The 21,483-nt window shown below is 41.8% G+C and overlaps 1 protein-coding gene across 3 annotated transcripts in view; it reads left to right on the forward strand.

The window, feature by feature from the left end:
• ATP8B1 (ATPase phospholipid transporting 8B1) overlaps positions 1 to 17,631 on the forward strand; it is a 109,619-nt gene extending 91,988 nt beyond the window's left edge. For all 3 annotated transcript variants that reach the window (XM_025273620.3, XM_044934578.2, XM_044934577.2), the window contains 11 exons: positions 118 to 282; positions 1,035 to 1,146; positions 2,302 to 2,377; positions 4,479 to 4,611; positions 5,102 to 5,390; positions 9,494 to 9,717; positions 10,887 to 10,970; positions 11,900 to 12,145; positions 12,465 to 12,603; positions 14,628 to 14,758; positions 15,926 to 17,631. In XM_025273620.3, coding sequence (XP_025129405.1) covers positions 118 to 282; positions 1,035 to 1,146; positions 2,302 to 2,377; positions 4,479 to 4,611; positions 5,102 to 5,390; positions 9,494 to 9,717; positions 10,887 to 10,970; positions 11,900 to 12,145; positions 12,465 to 12,603; positions 14,628 to 14,758; positions 15,926 to 16,150 — 1,824 coding nt within the window. In that variant the 3' untranslated portion in view covers positions 16,151 to 17,631. The remainder of the gene's footprint in view (positions 1 to 117; positions 283 to 1,034; positions 1,147 to 2,301; positions 2,378 to 4,478; positions 4,612 to 5,101; positions 5,391 to 9,493; positions 9,718 to 10,886; positions 10,971 to 11,899; positions 12,146 to 12,464; positions 12,604 to 14,627; positions 14,759 to 15,925) is intronic.
• Positions 17,632 to 21,483: the final 3,852 nt, after the last annotated feature.

Here is a 21,483-nt window from a genome sequence, read left to right on the forward strand (position 1 = left end):
GAATCATTTCACAGTCTCTTTTTAAATTATCTTATCGTATTACTGCAAAATGAGATTTCAAACGTACATAAAAATAACTGTTCTTTGGGTGGTTGGATTGTCTTTTAAATTAAACAGATCTTTGCCAGTGAGACTCTTAGAACACTGTGCCTTTGCTATAAGGAAATTGAAGAAAAAGAATTTGAAGAATGGAATAAAAAGTTTATGGCTGCCAGTATAGCCTCAACCAACCGGGATGAAGCTCTGGATAAAGTATATGAGGAGATTGAAAAAGATTTAATTGTGAGTTTTAACCTTTGTAACTTTCCCCTTGATATTCTGAACAGAATTGGAGATCTTATTAAGTTTTATTCATTTTTAATCTCACTCTTGAAATACAATTCAAACTGCAGTATTTGAAACTGGTACAGTGGAACTCAGTCATTTGAATTTTTTTAAGCAAGCAAAATAGCAGTTGCCATTATGAGAAAACAAAAGACAGAAAACACTATGAGATTCTGATTCTATTATTTTAATATCACTTATTAAAATTCATTTTATACAATAATAAGCCAGCATATACTTATTACACTATGAGAATTACTGAGGTGATTTATGTTGTGCAAAATCTTGAAATAAGAAAAATAAGCCATTCGTAGAGACTTTCCAAAGTTTAATACTTATTGCTTGTAGAGTTTTGATGAAAAGGAAATGTTCAACAGATAGTAAGCACTGACCTTTAGCAAAAGAAATTGGTTTGTATCCGTGTAAAGTAGTATACACACAACAAAATTATATATTTTTATATTTTTAATGTCCTTGATTGGTACTTACATTTTTGTCTTGGTGAATTACTGTAAGGAAAAAGACTTGGGCTGCTTGGTTTTTGGTGAATGTGGAACACGGCAGCCTTCCCAGTTAATGCTGGCCGCTGGCCCCTATAGCGCAGCAGCTGGGGTGTATTTAGCCCATCTGCTTTTTACAGGTTGGCCGACTGCAAATACAGAACATTTTTGGCTTATTTGCTAATTCCTTTCTGTGAATGTACATTCCAGCTATTAGGAGCAACAGCTATTGAAGACAAGCTGCAAGATGGAGTCCCAGAAACCATTTCAAAACTTTCAAAAGCTGACATTAAGATCTGGGTGCTCACTGGAGACAAAAAGGGTAAGTCAGTTTGCAGGGAAACCTATCTGTTAATTCACAAATATCCATAGCTCCTGTCTCCCCTGCTTAAGGGGACCTTCTCAGACTTCGCATCCTGCACAAGCACCGTCTGTTTCCCTTGGGCAGAGATGCTTTCCGTAAGAAGTCCTTCTGTGTTGCTCCAGCCCGCCCTGGCCACCTCCTTCCCAAAACTCCCTCTGCGGCAGAGTCTCTTCCTCGTAACTGAGCTCCTGCTCATGTGCTGCTGGCTGTCTTCAGTCTTCTATCTCTGCCCGACATGGGGTCCCGTTCTCAAAGGGCCAGCTCTCTGGGCCCTTCTGTCCCAGCACTGTACCGTCTGTTGGGCAGAGAGCAGAAGAGCGTAACATGCTGACCAGCAGCTTTGGTTTTCTTTCCTCTTTTATTGCTTGAAAATTGTAATTTTATCCCCACGGGAAGATTCTAATTTTTAAATTCAGAGCTCAACAAGGAGTTGATTGTTGTGTTATCGTTTCTGTTGATTTTTTCACTCCAGAAGCCTTCCATGGGAAACTAGATCATTTGTCTTATCCTGACATTTTGGTGGATTACACACTCTGATAAGCTAAGGAATTAAGTCCCGACCTCAAACAAGTGGGGGTGGGGGTGGAAAAGGGGAGAAAATGCCCAGTAGGAGCCACATGTGAGGGTTTGTGGAAATGGCTACCCTTCCCACCTCGTGTGTGTGTTAGTCACTCAGTCCTGTCCGACTCTGCGACCCCCTGGACTGTAGCCCACCAGACTCCTCTCTCCATGGAATTCTCCAGGCGAGAATACTGGAGTGGGTGGCCATTCCTTTCTCCAGGGGATCTTTCCAACCCAGATTAAACCACATGAACTAGATGTGTTCAGTATTTCAATGAACATTGATTTTATTAAATAACCAGCTTACACATTTGATATTATATTTCATTATTAAAAACATCTTCACCAGACGTTGGCTTATTAGACTTATTACAGAGAAAAGGATTTGTTTCCTTTAGTGATGTCTAGACATTGCTGCAAAAAAAAAAAAATCAAAAAGTGTATTTGATTGAATCTGGTTGTTTTATTAATTGAAAAAATTGGTACTAAATGAAGCCCATTATTAAATTCATCAGTAGGAATGACATTTGGCTTCATTTTTTTCTATTGTAGAAACTGCTGAAAATATAGGATTTGCCTGTGAACTTCTTACTGAAGATACCACTATCTGCTACGGGGAAGATATCAGGTGAGTAAGGGCCTGCAGTGAGAATATGTAACATCTCATTTTTATAAAAACAAGACTGGACAGTAGACACAGATTCAGAGAGATGGAGCTAGAACATGTCACTTGAGACAGTTTCCTCAAGTTTAAGTGAAACAGGAGACAACAGGCAGCTCCAAGTCACCACACTTCAACCTTCTGTTGTAGTGAAACTTGAGGCCTTATTTGCCTTTTCAGGGGCTGTTTTTCGGTATTTCTTGCAAGCCCTCAGCGCTTGCCTGCTGAAAAAGGAAGTGGGCTTGAGATATCACTGACTAATTATGAATTAGATTTCATATTTTTTCTCTTCCAGCCTTTAGTGATTTGTCTTGATCACTCCTTATATTCAACTTGAAAATGAGAAGTTAATGTGGAAAAAGAACAATAGCTACCAGATCTCCTAGTGCAGTGGTTCTCAAGCGGGGTGAGGGAGGTGGGGACTCTGCCCTTGGGAACATCTGGCGATGTCTGAAGACATCTTTGGTTGTCGCAGGGGGAAGGAGGGGTGCTCCTGGCTTCTAGTGGGGTAGCGGCCAGGGGTGCTGCGAAGCATCCTACAGTATCTGTAACAGCCACATATAACAAAGAATCAGCAGTGCCAAGGCTGAGAAACCCGTTCTTGAAGGTGAAGACTAAAGACTCTATGCGTGTAAGACGGAAAATCCTGACTGAGAGTTAGGAGAACTGAGTCCTCGTTGCATTCTTCCCATCAACTTGTTGCAGGCAAATCACAATATCTCTCAGACTTAATTTCCCTGTTTGTTAACATGACGAGTTGGGTACTTACAGTCCCTTTTACTCCAGGATTCCATGCCTCACTTTCATATCATGAGCTGTATGTGGTCTTCTCAATAACTTGTTGATAGAAAGCACAGAGAATAACTCGAAGGCAGACGTAACTTTATGTGGAAATAAGGTATTTTTCCTGCCCAGCAGTACTCACTGTTGACAGCACACTAGGCTTCACCCCATATTATAGTTCTGATCAAGGTTGCCTTCCTTCTGTTGCTTGTGAACACATTTTCAACTGTATCTTCTTTTAGCCACCTTTGGCAAATTAATAAAGTACCCAGAACATGGTGCCTCTGTGGTAGAGGAATCAAGATTTAGTAACATTATATGTCACTTGATTTAAAAAAATGGGCAAAAGGCTTGAATAGCTATTTCTCCAAAAAGACATATAAATGGCCAATAAGCATATGAAATAATGCTCAACATCACTAATCACTAAAGAAATGCAAATTAAAACCACAGTTTGACTTAACATTGATTTAGGATGACTACCATTTAAAAAACACAGAAAATAGTGTTTGTACAAGTATATGGAAAACTGGGAACTTGGTGCACTGCTGGAGAATATAAAACAGTGCGGTCACTGTGGAAAACAGTGTGATGATTCCTCAAAGCATTTTAAAATAGAATTATCATGATCCAGCAGTCCCACTTCTATATACATATCCCAGCGAATGAAGAGCAGGGACTTGAAGAGAGATCTGCAAACCCACGTTCACAGTGGCATTGATCACAATAGCCAAGAGGTGGGAGCACCTAAGGGTTCACTGACGGATGAATGGACAAACAAAATGTGGTATATCCACATGGTGGAATGGTGGGGCTTCCCTAGTGGCTCAGACAGAAAGGGTATTATTCAGCTTTAAAAAGGAAGACCATTTTGACAAATGCTACAATGTGAATGAACCTTGAGAACAGTGAAATGAGCCACTATTAACTGAAATAAACCAATTACAAAAAGGCATGTACTGTATGATTCCATTATGTGAGTTACCTGGGGTGGTCATATTCATAGAAACAGAAAGTCAAGTGGTAGTTACCAGGAGCTGGGGGAAGGGGAAACAGGGAGTTGTTATTTAATGAGTATGGAGTTTCATTTTGAAAGATGAAAAAGTTCTAGAGATTAGCAATGTGAATATACATACCACTACTGAACTGTATACTCGTATAGTTAAAGATGATAACTTTTATGCTAATGTGTTTTTTATTGCTATTTTTAAAAGATTATATGTCAAAATTATCTCCCAATCAAGGGCATGTTCTTGGTCTTATACACACTTAAATTTTTCCCCAGTGCTCTTCTTCATACAAGGCTGGAAAACCAGAGGAACAGAGGGGGAGTCTATGCAAAATTCGTACCCCAAGTGTATGAACCTTTTTTCCCATCTGGTGGAAACCGTGCCTTAATAATCACTGGTTCTTGGTTGGTATGTATCATTAGCGTCTCTCCCTTTGGCTCAAACTAAAGCAGGTCATCCTGAACCAATTTTAGACGGTTTCATATTAATTACCAATGTTAAAATCTGTTAGCCTATAAATGAAAGGGCAATTTCCTAAGCCTGAGAGTTAATATTATATAATACATAAAATAAGTGATACATACAATAATATATGATATATATAATATTATGATATGTATATGCTACATATGATCATATATTATATGTAATATTATTATATGATATAAACTGGTAGCAGTGGTTACTACTAGTTTGTCAACTAACAGAAAATTTTAATTTTCTCCATTGTACATTTTAAAATTTTCTGTAATTTTATAGAAAATATTTTATAATCAGAACAGTATCATCAATAACGTAGGCCCAGAAATATCCCTCAGATGATTAAAATCTTGGGAATGGCACTCTTGATATAAAATCCCAAACAGACTGTAATCTTTCCCCCTCCTTCATTTCACAGAATGAAATCCTTCTCGAGAAAAAGTCCAAGAGAAGTAAGATTCTGAAGCTGAAGTTCCCCAGGACAGAAGAAGAGCGGCGACTGCGGACGCAGAGCGTGAGGAAGCTGGAGGTGAGGAAGGAGCAGCAGCAGCAGAACTTCGTGGACCTGGCCTGCGAGTGCAGCGCGGTCATCTGCTGCCGCGTCACCCCCAAGCAGAAGGCCATGGTGGTGGACCTGGTGAAGCGCTACAAGAAGGCCATCACGCTGGCCATCGGGGATGGCGCCAACGACGTCAACATGATCAAAAGTGAGTCTCGCCCACAGGCCAGCTTGGCCAAACGGGCCAAAAAGCTTGATCAGATTTTTCCATAGCGTCTAATGGAAAAACCCACACAAACTTTTTAGCTAGCCCAGTAGCAGATGAGTTTCATGTGGGTGGCCTATCCTTGTTTCCTTCTATTGCATATGTTTGGATTTGGTGTTTTGTTTTCTCTTGCTGCTTCCCCTCCTGTATTTCTTTAGGATTTACTGAAAACCCTACTATATAATACGTTTTGCAAAAATCTCTGCTGAGGTTGGCATAAATTGTTGAATTCTGTTATTTGTTTGGGGAATATTACTCTCCCACACCTAAGCATTGTTTTCTGGGGCTTTCTTCTTGCTGTTGGTAAACTGTTGAACTTCACCATTGGGTGACCTTGTGTGAGCTCAGAGTAACACACTTGGCATTGAAGCAAAGTTCCGATGTGGCCACAACATTCTCCTGGCCTCCCAAGGTCTTTTTACCTTTTGGAGGACCCTCAGTTCAGTTCAGTCGCTCAGTTGTGTCTGACTCTTTGCGACCCCATGAATTGCAGCACGCCGGGCCTCCCTGTCCATCACCGACTCCCGGAGTTCACTCAAATGAAAGGATTGACTCCTATCTTGTGGAAACAGTTTTGCTGGTATTAAAGCATTCAGAACCAAATCCACAGCAATATGTCTGAATCCTGGTCCTTTTGTTTCCCTGTAGAACTTGTAAGGGGTATCTTGTAATGAAAATGCCTGAATGAGATCTGAATACTTGCCTTCATCCTAATACCAACATGCTGTGTCACCCTGGGTTCATGCTCAGGCGTCAGCTTTCTCATTTGAGAACAAGAGAATTGTCTCTGATGTCACCTCTAGGTTTGTGATATTATTGAGATGAACAATCCATGGCATGTAGGCACATGTCCTGTAGTGCTGGGTAGCTTAAACGGATTATGTATATAAATAGACTTTGAATTCAGCCTATTTTGTAACTCATGCGTCTCTTTCTTTCCTTAGAGTCTCTTCCTCCTCCTCCTTGATATATACTAAGAATATTCCAACTTTACCTTCCTCAACAGAAGTCGGCTCTATGATGTACGTCTTCTTGCTTCTTTACCATGTGTATGTCTGTGGTCTCTACTAGTTTAATTTCCCTGCACTGTTTTGCTCATGCTCATCCTGCTGTGTGAATGGCATTCCTTGCTCTGAATCAGATGTTTCTTTCCTCTGCAGCTAGTTCTAGTTTGTTTTCCATTACGTACCTTAACATAAATGCCTCTGCCAAAAAAGTAAGTAACTCAGTTACTTACTTCAGTTCTTCAGTTATAACGAAGACTTATAGATACTGGGGAAAGGGGATCCCCTTACAGACTTACCGTCTGATTATGTGAGAGACTTGAAAACTCTTGTGTTCCTCTGGGTTCACTAGTTGATAGCAAAAGGGATCACAGAGAATCTGCATAGATGAATCTCCTAGAGACTGTTTTTTCTTAAGTGGTTTTAAGCATTTTATTAATCTGTGTTATATAGTAGATGCTTTTGTATATAATGTAGGAGGCATCCTTTGGGGATGAGTCAGAAAATTTCAGGTCTCCCTGGAAGTCCATAGCTTAATCCAAGTATTGTTAAGTACCTCTTTGAACTTTGTGAAAACTCTTATCTCTTTTACCTGCTTCAGGAACAAGGTACAGAAAGAAATCATTGTTTATAAAGAAGTACAGTGGAATTTAAGTGTCTAAAAAAATCTGACCATTCCCTAATGTTTCATGGTTAGTGGTGTAGTCCAGTAGAAGTGCAGGGAATTGCACTCTACCAGTTTGCCCCTAGCAAGGACCCAGGGACCCTCAGGGGCTGCCCTCTCCCTCCTTTGTGCCTGAAGATGGCTGGTAGGTGGTGTTTTACTTGGCTGAAACTCTGAGAATGAATAAGAGGCATTAAAGAGGCAGGAAGAAACTATCAGTTTGTTAGGGAATTATGAAGCAATCTACTCGGAAGGCATTTAAAACCACATCTGAAACTTCGGGAAAATCTAGATGTCTATATTTAGTTTTCAGGAAAACACAAGCAGTGCGGCCTTACAAAGTCCGCCTGCCTCGTGGCCTGGAATCTCCCTGTGAACTGTGCGATGCTCACTTCACACACTGCCCTTGGTCTGCACCACAGAGGCTGGCCGGGATGTCACAGCCTAGCACAGGGGCTCCTCGTCCTTGGCTCTGAAAGAATCACATTTCCCTGTTACTTGTTCAGGAAAGAAGGCCATGGTTTGGTAGGAAAGAGCAGTCTGGCAACCATGACTGGTCATTAAGAACTATTTATGTGTTTAGAAAGAGGTCATAAATATTGATTGAGATGCAGTTTATTCTATTTTTTTTTTTAGAATTGCAGAGTGTTATTAAAAAATGGAGGTTTTGGACAAGTCACTGTGTTGTCTCGAACTTGTCAGACCTTGTATTCTGCAACTGGGGCAGGGGTTTTGGAGCTTCTTTTAGTTGGAAACTGCTGAACTGGCAGACACGTCTCAGGGTCTGAGCAACAGTAGACTGTGTTCTCCAACACATGTTCTCAAAATGATCTATTTGTCTTCCATGACTTTTAAGACCTAGATCAAACTCATAATTCTCTAAGTGGAACATATAATGACTACTGGAAAGATGGATAAAACTGGGACTATTATTTTTATCCATTCTGGAAACTTTCCTCCCCTTAAAACGACTGTCCGTCCTAAGGTCTCAGTGGGCCATGAATAAGCCTTTGAAAGTTTAATAGTATCTAAGTTAAAACACTTTTGATTGCAAGTCTTGGAGAATAATTAAAGTTAGCATACGAGAAAAATAAACCTAATTTAAAAGCTACAAATATGTGCTGCTCAAGGACCCAGGCCTCTGGATAATACTAGAACCAAGAAGCAGTACCAAGAACCCAGAGTCTATCTCTCTCATCCTTTCTCTCAGTTCAGTTCAGTTGCTCAGTCATGTCCGACTCTTTGCGACCCCACAAACCACAGCACACCGGGCCTCCCTGTCCATCCCCAACTCCTGGAGTCCATCCAAACCCATGTCCATCAAGTTGATGATGCCATCCAACCATCTGATCCTCTGTCATCCCCTTCTCCTCCTGCCCTCAATCTTTTCCAGCAGCAGCATCCTTTTTCTAGATTACTTTCTCAGTGCCTCAGAAAGAAGTATATCCATCCCACAACTCAAGAATTTACATGCTAACATTCCAGGCAAACACACCCAAATCCTAATTCCAAAACACCAAGAGAGACTGAGGGAAACAAATCCCTCTAGGTACTCAAAGTAGGAAGTGATTAATACAGGGGACTAGGTGCTCATAGAAATTCTGGATGGACTGAGGAAGGTTGGTTCCAGGTGGTGTCTCCAAGTCTGGGTCACTTGCCAGAGGAGTTTTGAGAAGTTGAGGCTCCTCTGAAGAGCTGTCCAGTTGAGAAGCCCTTGCAGTTGTTTATCAGCATCCAGGAAGCTGGAGAATGGATATATGGAGTCTGTTGCAGGAATGCCAAACAGGGAAGGGATGCTGGGCTCCCATCTACTTCTGCTTCTAAGTCACAAGTGGGGCCAAACAAGTGGAACCTAATTCACAAAGAGGACCTAGTTGCAAGGGAGTCTGAGCAATGTGGGGGTTTTATTTGCTTTCCCACCTCTCTAATTAAAGTAAAATTTTAGAATGCAGAATGAGAGCCAATTCATAGTAACTACTACAGATTACATATCTGCCCAAGGCTGACTCAGCTGTGGCCAAGGAGGCAGGGAGACATGGTGTGTACATGGGTGTCTGGGGCTTGCCCTGTGGTTGGGAAGGATGGCTTATGAGCTGGGCAGATAATCCAAATGGAATTCCTCACCCATTGAGATCCTTACACAAATATTTATGGAGGCCCAACCATGTGCTCTGTGTAGCAACCTGTACCTGTGACTTTGAGTTCAGAAGTTGGGTGTAGAGGATTGTGAGCAATAGCTTTCACATTTATTGTTTCATAAACGTCAGACTGTTGTTGTTGTTGTTGTTTTTGTATTGCCATAGAAACAGTTTTATCATCTCAATGTTTTGTTTTAAAATAAGCTTATGATTCACAGTATCTGCTTCCTCACCCCATAGCTGCCCACATCGGTGTTGGAATAAGTGGACAAGAAGGCATGCAAGCGGTCATGTCCAGTGACTATTCCTTTGCACAGTTCAGATACCTGCAGAGACTGCTGTTGGTGCATGGCCGGTGGTCTTACATAAGGATGTGCAAGTTCCTGCGATACTTCTTCTATAAAAACTTTGCATTTACTTTGGTTCATTTCTGGTACTCCTTCTTCAATGGGTACTCTGCACAGGTAATATACCACCATCATCATTATTATTAAATGAGTAACGCTCTTCTCTTACATGAATAAAACTACTTTTGAAAAAAAATGTATATTTTTCCCTCCCATGTTCACAGTTTTGATGCTGTGTCTCTTAATAATTGAGACATAGATCAATTAAGTTTACGAATTTTCTAAAATGTGTCTGGTGCTTTGAACTTACTTTGCCTTTAAAAAAGGCAGGATTTGTTCCTGGCCTGTGGACTTTTGTGTGTCTTTGCCTTCACCTTAGTTTTTTTTTTTTTCCAAGTCATCTTACCTTTAAGAATAGTGATAACAAATTGTTCAGCTTTGAACAAACTCTTCAGATTTAAGTATAAAATTATATTGTGACTAAAGGGATTATATAAATTTCAGGTGATCATAGACCCATTATGTCTCCATTGCTGCTAGTTTTTAAATTTTTACCTTTTGCTGAAATAGGAATGGGAACATATCTAACATGTTAAATTGGTGATATGGCAGAAAAATACCATTAGTAAAATATGAGCCTAAGCCAGTGCCTGTGGTTGTCCAAACCTCTTTGATGCTATGCCGCAGACAACTGGCATAAGAGGAGGGCCGATGTAGAAACTGGGCCAGGAGGTCTTGAGCAAGACTGGAACCTTCTTCCTGCTTCTGTGCAGGACTATGCATCAATGCTGGTGCTGAGTCAGCCTGTTTCCTCTACCCATCCTGATCCTCCCCCCCGCCCCCCGAGGGCTGGTGTGTGCGCAGTCTTGCTTATCCCTTTCAGAAGCCTCTTTCTTATATTCAAAATGTTTTAGATAATATTTAACTGGAAATGCTGAACCAGCAAGATAAAAGCAAACTTGAATGGTACATAGGTACTTTTGAACCAGTTGGATGTAACCTAATTCATTAATAAAAGAGGATGAACATGGATTTGTTTTCCAGCATTTTTCAAATAGACCAGATTCTTTTCCCCACTTATTTGAGGAGGGAGATGACTGTGAGAAGCCCTTTGATTCTGCCTACTCCATCCAAACAATCTCATGCCTACTGTGGGTATAGCTGGCGGAGGCGGGCGGGGCTCTCCCTGGGGATGTCCCTGCTTTGAGACGGCAGGTGCGTGCACACTGACTAGCCTGGCAATGTTTCTTGGTTGGTGACACAGAGACCTTGTCATCCCCTCACAGACCGCGTACGAAGACTGGTTCATCACCCTCTACAACGTGCTCTACTCCAGCCTGCCCGTGCTCCTCATGGGGCTGCTCGACCAGGTAGGATCCCAGTGCAGACAGGGATGCTCTGCACAGACTGAGCGCCTGTATCAAAGCACACATCTCAATGTCTTCTCTTGGTTTTCACTTCTTCCTGAGTGAGCCCTATAATATTTCTACTGTCAGGTGCTTCTAGTTTTATAGTAAGAAAAGATTTCTGTGCCTGGGTTGAATCCATAAACAAGTTTGTTATCCTCATTTTGGATGCTGAGGTTTTCTTGTTAGATACCTAACAATATAGTATGTCTCTATGATAATGACGTATACATTTTTAAAGTAAATTATTTTAATACCTCCCCAAACTTCTTGGTTAATTAAATCTACATTCTATCATTACAATTTTTATAGAAGCTGCTTTAAAGAATAAAAAGAATAATCTGGAATTAGCTCATCATGAATGTGAAAATGCTTTCTCAAAGAATGAGAAACAATAATCTCTCAGGAGGTAAAAATAGGCTTCCTATACTTTTTAACATTACTAATTTGCTTTCTGTAAGTAGAAAACAGTAGTTTACCTAGTCTCTTAAAATTAAATATCAAATAGTGGTGGGCTACTTCCCTGGTGGCTCAGATGGTAAAGAATCTGCCTGCAATGTGGGAGACCTGGATTCAATACCTGGGTCAGGAAGATGCCCTGGAGAAGGGAATGGCTACCCACCCCAGTGTTCTTGCCTGGAGAACATCACAGACAGAGGAGCCTGGCGGCCTACAGTCCATGGCGTTGCAAAGAGTGGGACACAACTGAAGCAACCTAGCACAGTGATGAAGCTGCTGTCTGCACAATGAAATTATTCAGGATTTATCTTTAGTTTCTGCCTCCCTAAAACTTAACAAGTCGCAATTCTTTGTGACATAGAAGTTGTGACGAATGTATCTGAGTTCTTCGATCCTGACAGGCAATACACTCAACTCCATGTTTTCCCCTTAAGGACGTGAGCGACAAACTGAGCCTCCGCTTCCCCAGCTTATACATGGTGGGACAGAGAGACTTGCTATTCAACTACAGGAAATTCTTTGTCAGCTTGCTGCACGGGGCTTTAACCTCGCTGGTCCTCTTCTTCATACCTTATGGAGCCTATACGCAGACCATGGGGCAGAATGGAGAGGCGCCCTCGGACTACCAGTCTTTCGCCGTCACGATTGCCTCTGCTCTCGTAATAACAGTCAACTTCCAGGTATGTGGCTTTAGCTGACCGTGTCCAGGACCTACTGATACTGCATCCACCTCTGTGTGTAGACCAGCAGACACATCTGCCTGGCTCCCACTCTCCCTCCAACCGAGCCTCTGCTGCCCTGCAAGTATGAATGGATGCTATTTTCATCCCTTATAACAAATGTATTTCCTATTTCTTGCCTGAACCAAGAGCAGCTTCTGATTGTTCAGAAGCCAAATCATGCCTAAATTGCTGAATTCTATTTTCAGAATCCTTAGATCCTTTATTTCTTGCTAACTCCCCAAAATGAATGCTCTGTTTTTCTCTGGTTTCCCAACAGATTGGCTTGGATACTTCTTATTGGACTTTTGTGAATGCTTTTTCAATTTTTGGAAGCATTGCACTTTATTTTGGCATCATGTTTGACTTTCATAGTGCTGGGATACATGTTCTCTTTCCATCTGCATTTCAATTCACAGGTTGGTATTTTCTAAATTCCAAAAATAAATATATAGAAAAATGTCATAATTTAGATTCTGACATAATTTCAGGTTAAGTAAAAACACGAAGTGTGAATTACTGCGAATAAAAATTAATGTCCTGAGTAGAGACTGAACGGTGGTTAGTGGGTTGGAAGCAGGGTAACATGATGGGAGGAAAGCAAATTAAAATAACTTTAAGCTATAACTGTGCTTTTTATTTCTTCCATAAAATCTAATATTGGAAGGCTACTGGGAAACTAGGGATACATGTTTCCCAATATAGTACATGCTGATAGTATGATAGTGTAATTTTTCTAAACACTACCTAGAAATACATAATAAATTTGGGGGTACATTTTGATTTAGTATTTCCACATGAGGAATACACCCTAAGATGAAACACACCAAATTTTGGAAAGGTAATCTGTACAAAGATTGTATCACTGCAACACTTCTTTTAAAAACTGGAAATAACCCAAAGACCTAAGAATATTAAATTAGCAAAAGAAATTATGATGGAATTCTAGAACTTAAAAGTGGATTGTATCATCAGAAATATGTGCACAGAGCAGTAAGTAAACTTATGAAAAACAATAGTTTACAGCTGTATAAAGTATGACAAATGTTAGAATGAACTAATACCATAAAATTTATAAATAGCATAAATTAGCATTTATGAACTTACTGTGGATAGTGTAGCTTGGATTCAAAATGGAAAAAAAAAATGCCCATAAACTTGTTTCCCTGTAAAAGAATTTTTTTTAAATGACCAGTTGTTTGGTTATAAAACGCAGTAGCTGTGGTAAGAATCCACCTGCAATGCAGGAGATGCAGGAAATGTGGGTTCGATCCTTGGGTCCGCAAGTTCCCCTGGAGGAGGGCATGGCAGTTCACTCTAGTACTTTTGCCTGGAATATTCCAGGGACAGACCAGCCTGGCAGGCTACAGTACATGAGGTCACAAAGAATTGGACACAACTGAGCACGTACGTGGTAATAACCCTTTTCTTATTGGAATTGAGCTCATTTTTGGGTCTGTGTTCTTCCTTACTGTGACTGTGTTCTAAAATTTTAGTACCCAGTTACTTAGGATATTCCCATAGGGAGTGTTTGTTAAACCCATACACATTTATCAGTGTTAAAACCACATTTAAAAAATAAACACTATTATTTTTATAAACTCACAGTATCAAGTACAGAAAATATTGTAACAAATTTGGCTCAGTTTTAAAATTAAGTAGTATATATGATTACCTGGTTGTATTAACAGAATTGAATTGTTACTTCTTCTGACAAAAAAAACTAGAAGCCGAATTCAGTGGAAAAAGCCAAGCTCTAGCTGGATGGATATGGATTTTAATTCAGGAGTTGCATAGCTAGTTCTATACCTTGGACCAATTTTTTATTAATACTTCTCCACTACTTGGTTTCTTCATGTAGTAAAGACAGCAATACTCACCTCTCAGAAATGAGTAAATGGCATGATCTGTATAGAACACCTGCATAAGTCTTACCCACAAACAGCAGTGCCTGCTGTTAATATGTGGAGTTTCAAACCAAAGGTATAAATTGGAAAGTGCTTTTTAAAAAAATTTATTTTTAATTGAAGGATAATTGCTTTACAGTATTGTGTTGGTTTCTACCATACATCAACATGAATCAGCCACGGGTATATAGAGGAAAGTGCTTTTTTAGGTTCCTGGAGAAAAAAAAAATCCAAAGGTATATACTGCCTACTTTTGCATTTCTAATTAATTCACTGCCAACAAATGTACCTTTTTTCCTTATTTATTCACTTATATACATTTGCCTTGTTCCAAAGAATTTATGTTCCTAATTCTGCTTTGCTTAGTCTGGTTTTAAAATGTTCATTCCTTGAGCGGTGATGAGATGTTCTGGGGAGGGCAATCTGGTTGTAAAAGTTTACCAGAGAGAATCCATTTGTGGACTGCAGAATATTAGCCATGCCCTCCCCGCCCTGGGATGAAAGGACCATTGTGAGTCATTCTCTGCTTTTTCCAGGCACAGCTTCAAATGCTCTGAGACAGCCATACATTTGGTTAACCATCATCCTGACCGTTGCTGTGTGCCTGCTGCCCGTTGTTGCCATTCGCTTCTTGTCAATGACCATCTGGCCATCAGAAAGCGATAAGGTATAGAAAAAAATAGACTTCTCCTAACTCGGAGTGCCTCCCCCAGAAATCAGAGCCTTTCTCCAAAGCAGCTTTCCTGCAAAATTCTCAGCTCTTAGGAAGTTTGGTCTGTTTTTAGGACTACTTCTCTTTAACTTCACCTTGCAAATAAGTCCCTTGGGGTTGGTATTTTTGTTTGCTTGTTTTTATTATAAAAAAGGAAGAACAGTATGTACATCTACCCTCTCGATTTAGCAATTATACTATTAGTATTTTGCCCTGCATACAGGTTGGGATTTTTTTCCCCCCATTTAAAGACAAATGTCACCTCTTATAGCAGGATCCTTTGAGCTGCAAGTATCAGGAAGATAGGGCTCAAAAGGACTCAGTGATAAGGTACCACCTCCACTCACAGAACAGGCTTCAGGCTCAGGCGATGAGCAGCGGGCTGGGTTTCTTTCTCTCTCTCCCCTCTGCGGTCTCCACTGTTCGCTTCATCTTTCTGAAAGATGGCTCCAGCGGTTCCTGGCACTGCATCCTGCCATGTCAGTATCCAGGGGAAGATTAGAGAGTGATTCTCCTGGAGCTTTCCCTTAGGAGCCTGGCGACTTTGGGGAGGGCTCAGCACACTCCCTTCATGTCTCCTGAGCCAAAATTAGGGCACATGCCCATTCCTGGACTAGTCGAGAACAAGGGAAATCAATCGGTCCCACCCTGCGGGTGGAGTCCACATCCCAGGAGGAGCCTAGCTGTGAGGAAGAGGAGGGCACCTCGGTAAGCTCCATCTCCGTCAGAAAGGAGGGGAGAGAAGCTGCCAGGCAGGCAAGGAACCTTCATGTCCTCTGTATCTCCCTCCCCCACTGACCAGAGTGTGCATTAAACACCCAGAGACACTAAGGGTCTTTTCTAAAACTGTGCCAGTCCGCCCTTTGAACTGGAAAGAGCACCAGCTGAGGAGTGGGAGTCCTGGCTTCTAGCTCTAGTCCTGTTTCTAGCTCTGAGAACTTGCAAGCCTCATGGAACCTCTGCCTCCGCTTCCTCCTCTCTAAAGCCAAGCTGGAGATGCCCACCCCTCAGGGAGGCGGGTGTGGGGAAGCCTGGTCCAGGGTCCCTGTCAGTTCGAGGGGCTCCCTCTGCGGCCACAGATCCGCGTTTCCATTCGGCCTCCCGCCTCTCCCGCTTCTGCAGATTCAGAAGCACCGGAAGCAGCTAAAAGCCGAAGAGCAGTGGCAGCGGCGCCAGCACGTGTTCCGCCGGGACGTGTCCACGCGGCGCTCGGCCTACGCCTTCTCGCACCAGCGCGGCTACGCCGACCTCATCTCCTCCGGCCGCAGCATCCGCAAGAAGCGCTCGCCCCTGGACGGAGTCATCGCCGACGGGTCGGCGGCGTACAGGCGCACCGTGGAGAGCTGAGGCACCGGCTCCCGGGTGACCTGTAGAACAACAATCGCATGAAGGAAACGTCTTTGTCTTTTTTTAATGAGAGACTGGGAACTCTTTGTAAAAAACTGAACTTGTCACGAGGATGCCGAAGACAAGAACCTTTTCAGCAAACGACTTGGTTTTGCTGTGGCAATCGTCCAACCTAAGAAGACCTTTTGAAAAGTCAGATTATTCAGATGCTTATGTTTCATTATGATTCAAAGTGAACATTTTAATCTAGGACAAGAGAATTTGAAAACGTCTTCTATTTCAGTTCAAATGGTATCGTTTTATAAAATTAGTAAGCTCTTCCTGTCTGGGATCTTTGTCAGGAATTCCCCAGAGGCTCCTTTTTCTTCCTGGAGTCTACCTTACTATAACAAAGACCTTATAATAGCAATGACAGAAGACTCATGAATGTTCATCTCCTAAAAGCTAAGTGCTCTTTTTCAGAGTTGATAACGGGACTGCATGATTTCATGTTCTCATGTGGATTTAATTCAGCCCAATCAACAAAAATGACTTCACATTTCATAAACACAAGGTCTGAGTCTGTTTCGGTTTACTACCAGGTTAAAAAAGGACATTACGTGCGTTTACTCTTACTATTGTATATTATTTCAGCCACTTCCTGTAGAACCAAGTGAGTTTATTGTCTATTATCGATTTAAAAAAACCATGCATTTAAATATTTATGTTTTGTTTTTTTTTAAGCTTTTAAAAACTGAGGGTATCAGTGATAAATGGCAGAATATTCTGCAAAGCTTTCTTTTGAAAAGCAAACTTTTGTGCCTGCCTATGTGTAAAGTGTTTTATAAGGGACATAAAACAGACCTCATTCTTTTCTACTTAAGAGAAATGGCTGTTGGTAGCCATATTCCTAATAGTGTATCCTTCTAAAATTGAAGATGACTTTGGCAATTATGGAAACTGGCCTCCAAGAGGTAAGAGTGATTTATCCAGGGGCTTTTCTCATCCTCTGTGTTTCACACTTTCATTTTCGCATTCCAGTGAAGATACAGAAGTGTCTTCAATAATTCTGTTCCTTACCATTAGGTTGTGAATGTTCACAATATTCATTCGAGTTCTTTGTGAGGAAATCGCAGTGTGTAAATAGCTCATTGTCCAGGTATAAGCAAAGAATGTTTAGCTCTTTATTTTATGGACGTAAATTTCTGGAAGTTTACAACTTTTATCTTGTAAATAAACAAAAAATTGTAAGTTTTTTTTTTTTTTTTTTAAAGAAAAGTTAGCTTGTGTAATTCTGTCAGTTTCAGATTTCTCTCCTGTTTTGCGAATTGTGGGAAAGGTCGACAATGCAAATGTGTCAAAGACTTCCATGGTTGGGTGCAATATTAATTTTAAAATGCAAATTGTTTTGGATAAATTATTTCTATATTCTGTAAATCTGAGATTAATGTATATTTTTGTTTAAAAAAATAAACTCTTTGGTAAAATTTTGGGAAGTACAATCTGTTAAAGTATTGTTTAAGTTCTTTAATTTAGAGTGGGGCAGATGATAGAGAATCTAGGCCTACCTGGTTTCTAAAGGAACACAGGGGTCCTTTATGGTGAGAAGTAAGCTGCAGACGGGGTACTAAGTGTAGGGGCGAAGTGGCTGAGACAAGAGGCTCTGACTACAGAGTCAGAGTATGGATTAACAGTTGGTAAGAACAACTGTATCCAGGGAGAGTGCATCTTAGGATATGAGAAGGGAGACAATTCATCCAAGTGACCTCAGCTCTCTGGAGGTAGAATAAAAGCAACAGTAACCCCTGACCAAAAGCAGGGGCTGGCAAGTGGGGAGACAGTTCAGAAATACAGGGTGAAGGACTGGCAGAAAAATAAGCAAAGGGATACTATCAGGATGTTGAAGGGCAGGACAGCAGGTAGGGACCAGGAGGGCCAAGTCTGACACACGGCTGCGGAACAGGTGGTCAGCTCCTGGGCAGGAAGGCAGGCTGGGACCCCATTAGGGAAATGGCCCATCTCCCTTGCAGAGGAGGAGGTTCTCTGAAGGACAGCAATGGAGGACTTTGGGGGGGGTGGTATCAGCAGTAGTAGCAGGTGATGAGAGAGTTCTAGTTCTAGGGGTGTTTTGTAAGGTACAAATCAGGACCCCGCTCTCTGCTCTTCTACACCGGGTAGAATTTCATGTCTGCATCAGGGCAACCCACTGAAGTGGGGCGGGGGAGGAGACAAGACAGATTATTAGCCTCTGTGAGAGGAATGGTATGAGAAAACCTCAGCAGACCTGGGGGATGGCCCCTTTAAAAAAAAAAAAAAGGCCACTTTTCCTTAGGATATGCTACTGTATTTAAACTGGTGAGGAACAAATGTTTCTAACAAGAGAGCACCACCTAAAGGTTCCTGCTGACGCTCAGGACCAGAAACTTGAGTAAAGACAACTGGTGGAGAGAAAATGGATCTTAAGAGACTCCGACGTGATAGCAAAATGTACCCTGATGGCATCTAAATGTTTTAACAGTTGCTGCCTCATATGATGTGAACGAAGCTTAGGAAAATTTTAAGACAGCTTCTAAAAGTCTTGTCAGAATCTGCTAGTAAGTTAGAGCTGCAATAAAACTTGTGGTGCCTTTATAAATACAAAAAGGCCTGGCAAAACACCGAGAGGGAAACGAAGCACTTCCAGGAAGAAGTCGAGATTGGGTTGGGCCCTTAAAAATAAACACTGTAAAAATAATTTTCTTGACCTGAATAGTCATTTTTCCAAAGATTATAAATGTCTCATAAGCATATGAAAACATCCTCAATATCATTAGTCAATAGAGAAGTACAAATCGAAACCATAATGAGATTCCACTTCACAGCCACTAGAATGACTATTAAAACAAAAGAACATGTGTGGACAAAAATATGGAGAAATTGTAACACCCCCGCCCCCCATCTATTGCAGATGGAAATGTAAGACACTGAACACACTTTGGCAGTTCCTCACAAGTTAAACAGAATTACCATATGACCCAGCAATTCTCCTAGCTGTGTGCAGTGTGTATATACATATATCCCCAAACACTGAAAACAGGTACTCAAATACTTACACCTGAATGTCCACAGAAGCACTATTTACAATAGCCAAAAAGGTAGAAACAGGGACTTCTCTGGTGGTCCAGTGGTTAAGAATCTGCCTGCTAATGCAGAGGACACAGGTTCAAACCCTGGTCCGGGATGATTCCACATGCCATGGGGCAGCAAAGCCAGTGTGTCATGGCTGAGCCCACACGCCCTAGAGTCCCTGCTCTGCAACAAGATGAGCCACCGCAATGAGAAGCTCGATCACCCCGACTGGAGAAAGCCAGCACATGGCAGCAAAGACCCAGCGCAACCAAAAGTGAGTAATATCTTTATCTTTTTTTAAAGGTAGAAACAATCTGGGGCTCCCCTGATGGCTCAGTGGTAAAGAATCCGCCTGCCAAAGCAGGAGGCACTGGTTCCATCCTTGGGTCAGAAAGATCCCCTGGAGGAGGAAATGGCAACCCACTCCTGGATTCTTGTCTGGGAAATGCTATGGACAGAGGAACCTGGTGGGCCAGTCTGTGGGGTTGCAAAAGCGTCAGACACGACTTAGTGACTAAACAACAGCAAGAACAACCTAAATATCCACCAACAGGTAAACAAATGGGGTATATCCATATAATGGAATACTACTTTGCCATAAAATGAGGCCAGTTTAAGACAGTGGCATTGGAAGACCCTGAATTCACTTCCGTCTGCAAACACACCAAATCTGTAGTTACATACGGAACAATTTCCTCTGAAAACAAATCAAAAACAACAACGTGCTAAGGGACTCAAGGAAAAACACAACAGGTGGGAAAAGCTGAGACATAATTTTACTGAAGAAGCCCACCCCTGGTACCCTAAACTCAGAGCTGCTCCACAAGGAACAGAGGGTGTAACTCACATGGGGCATCCCAACATTTCAGACCTGTGCCTGAGACAAGGCCCGGACACATCCAGCTTTGAGAGCCAACGGGACTCACACCTAAGACCCAAAGGTCACAGCAAAGAGAAATCACTATTAAAGAGCTCATACTTTCAGACTCACCCGCACCAGGGCCCAGCAGAGAAGGAGCCGACCGAGATGCACCCGGACTTTATGTAAGAGGCTTACTGCTTATGTTCAAGTGTTGGCCCGAGGGGTAGGCGTCTGGTTTAACGCCCGTGTAGGGGCCTGCTGGGGCACCCTCCCAGCGCAGAGGCTGGCGGACACCATCTTTGTTGGCTCCCTTTGTCTCACTCCTGCTGGCAGGACACCATCCTTTTTATTTTTTTTAATCTAGGCTTCCTTTCCTCCCCGCAGTTGGCACCATCTTTATGCCCTCCCTATGCCGCAGTCTAGGGCACCAGTGTGTCCCAGAAGGGAGCTTCCATATGTATCTGGTGTCGTGCTTTCCATCAGGGACCCTGGTTTTTGTGACTACAGCTTAGGGGACATAAGGGACACCCTTGATTATCTGGCTATGGTGCCAAGTGGGGCTTATGCTCAGTAGGTCCCACAGGACTGTAACCAACAGAGAAAGCTTTTCACCGGCTCCCACCTCCAGGGCACAGCAAGAGGCAACAGTCCGTGAAGTCGTACTATGAGAGTCCCACTACCCTATCTCACTGTCTCTTAGTAAGTGACTTCAATACCGCAGTTTCATGAATGGATAGATCACCCAGACAGGACACCAATAAGGAGACATTTGTTTTAAACAATACGTTAAAGGAAAGGGATCTAACAGATACACACCATTTCATCCAAAAGTAACAGAATAGATGTTTTTCTTAAGTGCACACGAAACTTTCTAAAGGGTAGATCACAAAACAAGTCTTCTTAATTTAAGATGACAAATCATACCAAGCATCTTTCTGTCCATGGTGGTATGAAACTAGAAATCAATCACAAGAAAACTGGAAAAAAATCACAAATATGTGAACTTCAAATGAACTACTACAGAACAACCAATGAGTCGATGCCAATGATGTGATATACATACAGAAAACTTCAAAGACTTCACCCAAAAAACTGTAAGAACTAATAAACAAAAAATAGTAAAGCTGCAGGATACAGTATCAATACAGTTGACTCTTGAACAGCAAAGGTTTGCACTGAACGAATCACTTATACGTGACTTTTTTCCAATAAATACACTATAGTACCATACAGTCTTGACAGCTGAATCTGTAGATGCAGGGGGCCAGCTGTAAAGTTATACAGACTTTTGACGGTGTGTGTGTGTGTGTGTGTTGGGGCAGGGGCGGTTCTGGGGGGTGTCAGTGCCCAACCCCCGTGGTATTCAAGAGTTTGCTGCTACCGC

This window comes from Bubalus bubalis, chromosome 22 (genome assembly GCF_019923935.1).
Source record: "Bubalus bubalis isolate 160015118507 breed Murrah chromosome 22, NDDB_SH_1, whole genome shotgun sequence".
Lineage (NCBI taxonomy): Eukaryota > Metazoa > Chordata > Mammalia > Artiodactyla > Bovidae > Bubalus > Bubalus bubalis.